The 11,960-nt window shown below is 41.4% G+C and overlaps 1 protein-coding gene across 1 annotated transcript in view; it reads right to left on the reverse strand.

Moving 5' to 3' along the window:
• VPS53 (VPS53, GARP complex subunit) overlaps positions 1–11,960 on the reverse strand; it is a 135,342-nt gene that overhangs the window by 59,051 nt on the left and 64,331 nt on the right. Inside the window, exon 7 of the mRNA XM_023519263.1 lies at positions 11,561–11,680. Coding sequence (XP_023375031.1) covers positions 11,561–11,680 — 120 coding nt within the window. The remainder of the gene's footprint in view (positions 1–11,560; positions 11,681–11,960) is intronic.

Genomic DNA, 11,960 nt, shown 5'->3' on the forward strand with positions numbered 1-11,960 from the left:
AGACAAAAGAATACGTTGAGAGCATCTGTGATCCTCACACCATAAGTTAGCAGATGGCCTCCTTTGGTGCCAGGTCACAAGACAGAGCCTCCAGGGACTCTTCTTGGAGGCACACACACAGACAGTAAGGTCAATCCCACCCCTGGCCACAGGTACTCTCAGTCATATTTTCAGAACTACTGACCATCTCAGCAATACCGATGGTCCCAGCTCTGCCTCTTTCACCCCCCATTCCCATCCCTACCATTCTCTAATTCCATATTCCTGCTGACTCTGAAACTGAGGAGGCTGAAAAGACAACAAAAGCCTATGATGGGGCTTAGTACTGTCAGAATACAAAAGGGAGTGTGAATCACTAAACTCTGATATGTAGACCTCCTTGCCATGTTCTTTAATGCACTTTTAAAGTCACCTCTTGACTTAGGTTAGATTTAGCTGTGCCACTAGTGGGCTGCATGTAGTCACAAGTCTCTTCCTCTACAGGGGCCACAACTAAGAGTAGCTATGAAATACAAGCATGAGGAGAGAGGCCTGTACTAAATGTTTTTTTATGTCTTCTCCAGCACTGATTATTCTAGGACAGCCATCTGATAGTGCCAGCTGGCTTTACAGGTGGGCTGCAAGTTGGATGCACACTTAATGTTGGAACAGAAGAATAAGCTTCTGTAGGCCGAGCATGGTGGCTCACGCTTGTAATCCCTGCACTATGGGAGACCTAGCCAGGTAGATTGCTTGAGCTCAGGAGTTTGACATCAGCTGGAGCAAGAGCAAGACCCCCATCTCCAATAAAAACAGGAAAACTAGCCGGGCACAGTGGCACATACCTATAGTCTCAGCACTCTAGAGGTTAATGCAGGGGTTTGGATTGCTGTGAGCCATGATACCATGGCACTCTACCCAGAGCAAAAGACTAGCAACAGAGTGACACTCTGTCTCAAAAAATAAATAAATAAATAAATAAAATTGGCTCGGTGTCTATGGCTCAAATGGTTAAGGCGCCAGCCACATACACCTAGGGTGGTGGGTTCGAATCCAGCCAGGGCCTGCCAAAAACAACAATGACGGCTGCAACCAAAAAATAGTTGGGCATTGTGGTGGGCGCCTGTGGTCCCAGCTACTTGGGAGGCTGAGGCAGGAGATTCGCTTGAGCCCAGGAGTTGAAGGTTGCTGTGAGCTGTGATGCCAGAGCATTTTACCCAGGGGGACAGCTTGAGGCTCTGTCTAAAAAAAATAAAAAGTAAATAAATAAAATTAAAAAAAAAAAAGCTTCTGTATATAAATGTTCCCAGCAATGGTTTCTGAAGTAGTTGTCAGTGACTCAGAAGAAGGATCAACCATTCTCTCACAGACACTGTGGATGACATGTACAAAGCCAAACCACAGTCCCGTGCCTTTTCAGGTTAAGATATGAATTGTACAATCAATTCCTAAACAGGATTCTAGAAGAAAGTCAACAGACATCTTTAGCCTCATTCCTTTAAATTTCTTCCTCTTAAAACAATGAAAATTAACTTCCTACTGTAAAGAGATGGGTTAACTAAGTCCCCTGTCAGCAGAGCAAATATCTGTACAGTAAGACCACCAGAGGGACTATAGCTCAGCGCCCATAGCTCAGTGGTTAGAGTGCCAGCCACATATACCGAGGCTGGCGGGTTCAAACCTGGCCCAGGTCTGCTAAACAATGACAACTGCAATAAAAAAATAGCTGGGCATTGTGGCAGGCACCTGTATTCCCAGCTACTTGGGAGGCAGAGGCAAGAGAATCTCTTAAGCCCAAGAGTTTGACATTGCTGTGAAGTGTGATGCCATGGCACTCTACTGAGTGCAACGTAATGAGACTCTGTCTCAAAATAAAAACCAACAAAAAATCAAAGGAACTAGGCCTACTATACTGAAACACACATGTGATCTATGAAAATTAGGTCAACTTAAAACTATTTAAAATTGTCAGAAACTACAGATATAGTCATCCATATTAAATTTTCAAGAATATCCTACTGTATATTCACATCAAAGTGTTTTGCAGCATGAAGAATGTTGTTACAGTAAGATTTACGAATAAAAGATTTACTAGTAAAAGATAGAAAAAAAGAAAATTAGGTCAACTTAAGGAGGTGGTCAATGTAGGTGGTCACCTATGGAGGTTCTACTGTATAGAATGTGCATTCAACTACCAAGATTTCCCAGTCATCCTATGAAAGTCACCCTACAACTCAAAGAGAATAGGGTAAAGTAAAAATTCTTCCTGGCATCTAAACAAGCTCAGCCTGCTGCATGGTAGCAACCTAAAGCTGGTCCTTCTTAGGATACAAAAGATTTATAGTGCTGCTCAGCAAGAGAGAGTCAATGACATAGTTTTTGGCATCCTCCAGCTATGTGACTTCAGGGTTGTTCAAAGGTACCTTTTCCATCCCAGTTTTTCATAAGGGATGGTTGCTGAGGGAGAGAAGATGACAAAAATTAGATATCTGTGGATAAAGCAACCCTGACATTTTTGCTACCTTGTGAATAACAGTAACAAAGAAAATACCCTCCACAATTCTCAAATAAATATATTGCCCTCCCAAGTACACAGAGTCTGTACGGAACGAGGTGGTTAATGAGTCAGATGCTACATTTTTCAAGCAGACAGACACTATGAAGAATCTCAACCTGGAATCTCAGAGTGACTCAGCGGGATGTTTCTGAGATCCACAAGGACAATCTTCCTACTTTTAAACTGAGGAAGAAGCCCAGAGAACTTGTCACGGCCATACAGCCAGTCAGTGGAAAGCCATTTTACTAGACCGTGTGACTTCCCAACCAGCCAGGCTTCTCTCGTGTAAGAGGTCACAAATAGATTTGCAAAATATTTCTTAGTTCATGGTTTTCACGAAAATGCAAGAATCTTTCTCAGGAAATACTGATTTATAACTAGAAACATTTGTTTTCATGGATATGCTCAGGCCAGGAGGGTTTGAAACATAAAGATATTAAAGAAAAAAATCTTTCCTTCAATGCTACATTAAACATGTAAGCATTTTCCAGAAGGGTAGTTTGGAAGGAATAGCTTTATTCAAGTCAAGGCTCAAGATCTTCATATTTCAAAAATACAAAGGTTTCAGGAGGCAAACATTCATGTAACTTCTGCAATTTATAGACACCAAGATATTAAAGAAACTGAAGAAATGCGTAGGGTGTAACTCTCTGCTTTCTCCCGTCTCCTAAAACAAACAGCTATTTCTATCATTTCCAGATGGTTCTACCATCACTATATAAACACCAGGGAGAAAACTCACCAGAAATGATGCTAAAAATAAGAAGTCTGGGCTGGGCACAGTGGCTTGGGCCTGTAATCCCAGCACTCTGGAGGCCAAGGTGGGAGGATCCCTTGAGTTTAGGAGTTTGAGACCAGCCTGAGGCAGAGTGAAATCCATATATTTACTAAAAATAGAAAAACTAGCCAGGCGTAGTGGCACACACCTGTAGCCCCAGCTACTTGGGAGACTGAGGCAAGAGAACTGCTTGAGGCCAAGAGTTTGAGTTTGCTGTGAGCTATGACCACGGCATTCTACCCAGGGTGACAGAGTAAGACTTTGTCTCAAAAAAAAAAAGGTCTGGACTTTCTTCAAACTTTTAGTACCTCTTATAAAGCAGGTGAAGCAGGTGTAGTCAAGCAAGCACCTAAAACAAGAAGCTTTCTCGTCTTGTGTTTTGAGTGCACATATTCATCTGTACAAAATTACTGCTATTATAGTGAAATGAACTAAAAGAAAAGTAAATTCTCCTGTGTTCCGGCAACTCTATTTGATAATGAATGTTTAGAACAGTGAAATATATTTATTAAATGCTGGGCATTCTCTCTTTAAGGGAAAGTCATTATACCAGTGATAACAAAGTTCCTTCAAATTTATAAAGCTACCCCTTTGAAAAAGTGTTGAAAAGAGCACATCCAAAGCATAGGCAATGAATGTAAAAATAAACAAGTGGGACTATATCAAACTAAAAAGCCCATCAGGGAAATGCCAATCAAAACCACCTCATGACCTAATAGGAAGCATCTTTTCTTTTCTTTTTTTTTTTTAAGAGATGTAGGCTCGCTCTGTCACCCAGATTGGAATGTGGTGGTGTGATCACAGTTCCTTGCAGGCTTAAACCTCCTAGGTTTTTGCTCATTTTTGAATTGAGTTTTTGACTGTTGTTGAATTTTAGGAGTTATTTATATACTCTGGATATTAATCCCTTATCAAATAAATGATTTACAAATATTTTCTCTGATTTTGTGGGCTGTCTTTTTACTATGTTAATACTGTCTTTTGATGTCAAATTTTTAAAAGATTCATGAAGTCAAATTTATCTATTTTTTTCTTTTGCTGCCCAGAACTTTGGAGTTATATCCAAGAAATCACTCCTAAATCCAATGCTGTGAAGATGTGCTTGTTTTTTTTTTTCTAAGAGTCCTATAATCCTAGGTCTTAGTTTAGGTTATGGATTCATTTTGAGTTATTTTTTGTATATGGTGCTAGGTTAAGGTCCAACTTCTATCTTCTGCATGTGGACATCAGTTTCCTCAGCACTATTTCTTGAAAAGACTATCTATTCCCTATTGAATGGTCTTGGCACCCTTATTGAATCCCTACATTGTTTTTTTACAAATAAAATCCAGTTCTGTCGTAGTCTTGCCATCAATAGTGCCCTTCCCATCCAATCAACTAGTAATCAACTCCACTGACCTCATAGTCATTGCTTTATAAGGTTCTTATCCTTTCTATTCCAGAACATACTCCTAATTTCCAGTCTCCTGTAACTCTATGATCCACAAGACTTTTATAAAATATAAATGAGATCATGGCCCTCCCTGCTTAAAACTTTTCACTGTCCACAAAATAAAGAATAGAGTCTTTAGCAATGTGACAAAATCTGACCCTATCGACCTATATAGCCTTATCACCCTATGTTGCCTCTCAAATTACTATTTTATTCCTTCTTTTCTCTAATCTCCTCCCTCCTTGTCTTGGTGGTAAGAGCCTACCTATTCTCTTAAAATTCAGATTAAGGCTAGGTGAGGCGGCTCACATCTGTAATCCTAGCACTCTGGGAGGCCAAGGTGGGTGGATGCTCAGGAGTTTAAGACCAGCCTGAGTAAGATTGAGACCCTATCTCTAATAAAAAGAGGAAAACTAGCCAGGCATAGTGGTGGGTGACTGCAGTACCAGCTACTCAGGAGGCTGAGGCAAGAGGACTGCTTGAGCCCAAGAATTTGAGGTTGCTGGGAGCTACAGCACTCTAAGCTGGGGCAATAGAGTGAGACTCTCTCAAAAAAAATAAATTTTCAAATTAAAATTGAACTCTCCTATGACCCCCAACCCTTGGCCCCTGCTTCCGTTCTCTTCTGAGATCCTGCTATACCTTGCATAGCACATGCCAGATTTGTTGCATCTGTGCTATGTTATAACTTTCTATTAGTATCTTTCTTCTCCATGTAAAAGTGGTGAACTCTTTGAGGGTAGAGAGCGTGTATTTCTTATCTTTGTGCCTTTAGTACCCCAACACAGGACCTAGGATACAGAAAATCCCTAGGAAATATCTATTAAGTAAATGAAGGAAAAAATAAATTGGAAAAACAGATCAACTCCTGGTTAGCAGGAGAGTAGTGGGTAAGGAGGACTGGCCACTAAGAGCAAGTCTGCCTGCTCCATTAATGTCCCCTTCTCTTCTGCAGCTCATAAAGTCTCGGTTGTCTGCTTTCTTGGCTGCATCACATTCCCAGTCTGATATGGCAATCAGCCAGCTCCCAGCTGAAGGGGTTAGGAAGGACGAGGGGAAGGGTGGTGACTTCCCTAGCACTCTTCCAAGCTCTGTTCCAACATTCCTTAATAGTTCTTTGGCATTTCCACTATAAGATGGCACACTGAGCACATGTTGCAACCTCTCATTCCTGGTCCAGATCCTCAGAAATAATAAAAAGATTTTTTTTTTTTTTTTGAGACAGAGCCTCAAGCTGTCCCCCTGGGTAGAGTGCTGTGGCATAGCTCACAGCAACCTCCAACTCCTGGGCTCAAGCGAGTCTCCTGCCTCCGCCTCCCAAGTAGCTGGGACCACAGGCGCCCGCCACAAAGCCCGGCTATTTTTTGGTTGCAGCCGTCATTGTTGTTTGGCGGGTCCAGGCTGGGGATTCGAACCCGCCACCTTAGGTGTACGTGGCTGGCGCCTTAGCCGGTTGAGCTATAGGCGCCGAGCCAAAAGATTTTAAGAAAAATCCAGAACCACACAGAAAAGAAGTGGTAGACTAGGAATCCTGAGGAACCCCTAGTAGGACATGATTAAAGAAGGAAATCACTGCACAAGAATGTTTCTCAAAAATGAAAGACATGATGGTAGCAGACACCAGGAGCAGGAGTGGGGCCCAGTGGGATATGCTAGGACCCGGCACTAGAAGTGGCTAAGCCAATGTCCACATCTGCATCTGTTGCTCAGATCAGACAACAAATGTGGGTTCTGGGGTCTGAGAACCTCAGCAGAGGCCAAAGGGACTGACAGTACCCAGGAAGATCCAGAGGTCTCCCAGCCTAGAAGGTAAGCCACTGGCACACCTACCTGGCAGGTTCCTCCAGGTCTGGCCCCACCTTACTTTAGAAGCACTATTTGTAATACACTCAGCCAAGCAGCACATGCTACCTCTTCCCCAATGAGCAGGCATCGGTGAAAGAGCATTCTTGATCAGACTAACAGAATATCAACAACAAAAATGAGCTTTCAGCTAAGAATCACCAAACATTTGAAGAGTGCTAATATCAAGAAAGTGAGTCACCATATTCAACAAATTGAAGACCTTCTGATGGAGGACAAGATACAGAATGGGTAACTCAAAGCTTTAAAATAGATATAATTTAGGGCCAGGCACGGTGGCTCATGCCTATAATCCTAGCACTCTGGGAGGCCGAGTGGGTGGATTGCTTGAGCTCAAGAGTTCAAGACCAGCCTGAGCAAGAGCGAGACCCCTTCTCTAAAAAAAAAAAAATAGCTGGGCATTGTGGTGGGCACCTATAGTCCCAGCTACTTGGGAGGCTGAGGCAAGTGAATCGCTTGAGCCCAGGAGTTTGAGGTTGCTGTGAGCAATGAGCACTCTACCAAGGGTGACAAAGTGAAACTCTGTCTCAAAAAAATAAAATAATAAAATAAAATAAGATAAAATAAAATAAAACAGATATAATTTATACTCTCAGGAAGATTTAAGAATACATTATGCCCATGAAAAAAGAAACAGCTAGATATCTTAGAAATTAAAATGCTGGATTGTTCAAATAAACAATTCAACAGCTGGGCCAAATAGCAGAATGGGCACAAGTGAAGAATAAATAAAAACAGGAAGACTGAGTTGAGGAATTCTTTCAGAAAGTACCCAAAGGACAAAGAGATAGAAAGTACGAAAGAAGAATTAAAAACCATGGTAGCAGACCCGGAACTCCCACTATTTATGTAATAAGAATTCCATAGGGAAAGAATGGAGGGAAAAATCCTAGAGACTACTCAAATAAAGGAACAAAAGAGAATAATTTCTTGGAATTGAAGAAATTTGTGGGTCTTTAAGAATACAATAAGAACAGAGCATCATAGATAAAAAAAAAAAATACCTACGTCCTAGTAAAATTCCTGACTTCTCCTAGCCCCCAAATCTCAAAGGCCTCCAGAGCAAAAGAAAACCAAAGAAAAATAGGTTATTTTGTAAGGGGATAAGAATGAGATTGACTTCAGGTCTTTAGTAAGCAACACAGAATGACAAACCAAAGATTTGCCAGGGCGGCGCCTGTGGCTCAAAGGGGTAGGGCGCTAGCCTCATATGCCAGAGGTAGCTGGTTGAAACACAGCCCTGACCAAAAACTGCAAAAAAAAAAAAAAAAAGATTTGCCTATTCTATCACACTATAGCTAAAAGGTGGAAACCACTCAAATGCCCATCAATAGATGAATGGATAGGGCAGTGCCTGTGCCTCAGTGAGTAGGGTGCCAGCCCCATATACTTAGGGTGGCAGGTTTGAACCTGGCCCCGGCCAAACTGCAATAAAAAAAAAAATAGCCAGGCATTGTGGCAGGCACCTGTAGTCCCAGCTACACTGGAGGCTAAGGCAAGAGAATCACCTAAGCCCCAGAGCTGAAGGTTGCTGTGAGCTGTGATGCCATAGCACTCTACTGAGGGCAACAAAATGAGACTCTGTCTCTAAAAAAAAAAAAAAGATGAATAGATAAACAAAATGTGGTTTGTACATACAATGGAATATGGTCTTAAAAAAGAATAAAATTCTGGGTGGCACCTGTGGCTCAGTGAGTAGGAAGTCAGCCCCATATACCAAGGGTGGCGGGTTCAAACCTGGCCCCGGGCTAAACCACAATGAAAAAATAGCCGGGCATTGTGGTGGGCGCCTGTAGTCCCAGCTACTTGGGACTGAGGCAAGAGAATCACCTAAGCCCCAGAGCTGGAGGTTGCTGTGAGCAGTGTGACGCTGCCACGGCACTCTACCGAGGGCTAGAAAGTGAGACTCTGTCTCAAAAAATAAATAAATAAATAAAAATAAAATTCTGATACTGCTAGAACATGGATAAACATATTAAGCCAGATACAAAAGGACAATATTGTTTGATTATATGAGGGACCAAGAATAGGGAAATTCAGAGACAGAAAGTAGAATGGAGATTACAAGGAACTGGGGAAGAGGAAGATATGGGGAATTGTTTTTTAATGGGTACGCAGTCTGTCTGAAACAATGGAAAAGTTCTGGAAATGGATAGTTGTGATGGTATTATGCACAATGTGAATATACTTCTATCCCTATTTTGTACATTTAAAATGGTTAATTTTATATTTACATTTATGTTTTGCCACAATTATAAACTAAAAAGTAGGAAATCTGAATAGACTCATTACTGCAGAAAAAATTGAAAAGACAGTCAAAGATCTGCCTTCAAAACAGGTAACACACTCAGATGGTTTTTCAGATAGGATCTAATCCTAGATCTGACAAAGGATTAATATCCAGAATATATGGAAAATTCCTACAAATCAATAAGAAAAGGATAACTCTATAAGACAAATAGGCAAAGGATGTGAACAGGCACGTCACAGAGGAAATGTAAATGGTCAATCATTAATGGAAAAAATAGTAATCTTATTAGCTACCAGGGAAATGAAAATTAAAAGAACTAGATACCATTTTTCTTCCATCAAATAGATAAAAATGAAAAACGACAATATCGAGTACTGTTGAGGGTACAAAGAAATGGGTATTCACACACTGTGCAAATATACAGGTTTTCTTTCTTTCTTTCTTTTTTTTTTTTTAGAGACAGAGTCTTACTTTGTCACCCTCGGTAGAGTGCCGGGGCATCACAGCTCACAACAACCTCCGGCTCTTGGGCTTAGGTGATTCTCTTGCCTCAGCCTCCCAAGTAGCTGGGATTACAGGCATCTGCCACAATGCCTAGCTATTTTTTTGTTGTTGTTGCAGTTTGGTCAGGGCAGGTTTTAAACCCACTACCCTTGGTATATGGGGCCGGCGTCCTACCTCACTGAGCCACAGGTGCCGCCCCAGATATACAGTTTTATAGGTTTATAAAGCTTCCCTGGAGGGCAAATGGGCAGTACTTATTAAAATCTTAATACTCATCTAACCTTGTAATCCAGAATCCAAGGAAATACTTGCAAAGGAGAAATACTTGCAAATGTGCAAAAGGCGATGATATATTTTAAAAATTAGAAACAAACAATACAGTGCCAGCAAAATGGATAAATAACCTGTAGTATGTTATTCTATGGAATTCTATGTATCAGTTAAATAGAATATAGGAAATCTCTAAAATATATTGATAGGTTGAAAACAAAAAACAAGGCTGGGTGTAGTGGCTCACAACTGTAATCCTAGCACTCTGGCAGGCTGAGGTGGGAGGATCACTTGAGCTCAGGAGTTCAAGACCAACCTGAGCAAGAGCAACCATCTCTACTAAAGATAGAAAAATTAGCCAGGTGATGCGGCAGGTGCCTGTAGTCCCAGCTACTCATGAGGCTGAAGCAAGAAGATTGTTTAAACCCAGGAATCTGAGGTTGCTGTGAGCTAGCCTGAGCAACAGAGTGAGTCTGTGTCTCAAAAGAAAAAAGAAAATAAAAAGAGGTTTCAGAATGAAGTATGGCATGAAAATTTAAAGCAAAACAAAACCATTCACTAATACTATAGATTTATGTAAATATACAGATAAAAATCTGGGGAGATAGCCATTAAACGTGTATCAGTCACTACCTCTAGGGAGCACAATAGGATTTGAGGTATAGCTAAAGAGAACTTAAGTTTCATCTGTATATTTGACTTTTTTAAACAAAAGAAAACATAGATACCTGTGTAATTAAAAATAAAGAAACTTAAGGGAAAAAACGCTTGCAGCAGTCAGGACTTATTAGGAAGGCAGAGTTGAAAATGATGGCTGTAGCTAAGTTCTAGCCCTTTATTTCTTCTTTGCTGCAAGGAAGGTTGTTAGGATTTGTTGATGGTGATTGTCACTGTGTTCTCAGAAAAGTCACTGAATTCACCATCCCTCATCCTCTTTGAGAATCCTCATCTACCTTCTCTCAAAGCATCAGACTTTCTTTCCATTAGATGTCAATCTGCTATTAAAACCCAATGGTAGTAGGAAAGAGAGCTGGGCCTGGGGACATACACCTATAGTCCCAGCTACTTAGGAGGCTAAGGATTGCTTGAGCCCATGAGTTCAAAACCAGCCTGGGTGGTAAAGTGAGACCATGTTTCTTTAAAAAAAAAAAAAAAAAAAGTAATAGGAAGCAAAGAATAAGGTAAGTCATTTTTTGGTTAGATCTAAAGTCCTAGTGGTGTCTTGTATTTTTCCAAAGAAAGCCACAGCAGTCTATGCCATTCCATGTATTCTTTTCACCAATGTGACTCTGACATGCCTACTACGGGGTGAAAGAAGACTGTCCTCCTTCTTGAATCTTAGAGTCTTGTGAGTATAGCAGAAGAGATGCTATGTGATTTCCAAGCCCATTTCTCTCGGGATGATCATTCTTGGAACCCAGTCACTTTACTGTGAGGAAATCCAAGCAACCCACAGCCTGGCTGAGCCCCACCTGACAGCAATCACCAATTTGCTAGCCGTGAGAGTGAGCAAAAAGATGCTTCCCCACTCAAGCTGCCTCAGCTGATGCTGCACGGAACAGCGACAAGCTGTTTCCCCTGAGCCAGGCCAAATTACATAAGCAAAATAATTAGCGTTTTAAGCTGTTAAGTTTTGTGGTAGTTTGTTACCAGGAAATAGATATCTGGAACAGTTGCCTTCACAAATGCAGACAACTGAGAACTGCCCACGTGTACAGCTGCAACTATGTACTATAGGCAGCTTATAAGACACGGTAAGGGCTATCATAGTGGCGGTGCCTGTATCAGATAGCGTTAGATCAGGAAACATCCAGCTTCCTTCATACAATTAGATGCTACAATGAACATGCTGAGTTAAATGCATAAGCACTTCCTGGGCACTACTTTTTCTCAAGGGCAGAGCATTTTTCTCCAGTGACACTTTACCTCTCAGACAGCTGCCGGATCTGTGGGATTCCCATATACTTGTGGAAGTGCTCCAGGACATTCATTACACCCTGAAGGAGATTAGCAACTTCTCCATACTGTCTTCGCCTCGTCATGGCTCTGCAAGGAAATAAGAAGTTGAAAACCCTAAAAAAACACCAAGGACACAAGATACAGATGTGGAGCAACCTAGTCTAGCTAGTCTAGTCTAGCTCTAACACAGACATCAACTCAACTGTGCACTGCGCACAAAAAGTAAGACCTGGTCTAAATCCACAAGGTGACATCATTTAGTACAGGAGAGTCAAGTACACCTCTAACTACTATCAAGCAGGATGAACTACGTTCTACACAGAAGTTTGAGTTATGGCTCGGCGCCTGTGGCTCAAGTGGCTAAGGC

Source organism: Otolemur garnettii, unplaced genomic scaffold (assembly GCF_000181295.1).
Source record: "Otolemur garnettii isolate 467f Iridium unplaced genomic scaffold, OtoGar3 scaffold00166, whole genome shotgun sequence".
Lineage (NCBI taxonomy): Eukaryota > Metazoa > Chordata > Mammalia > Primates > Galagidae > Otolemur > Otolemur garnettii.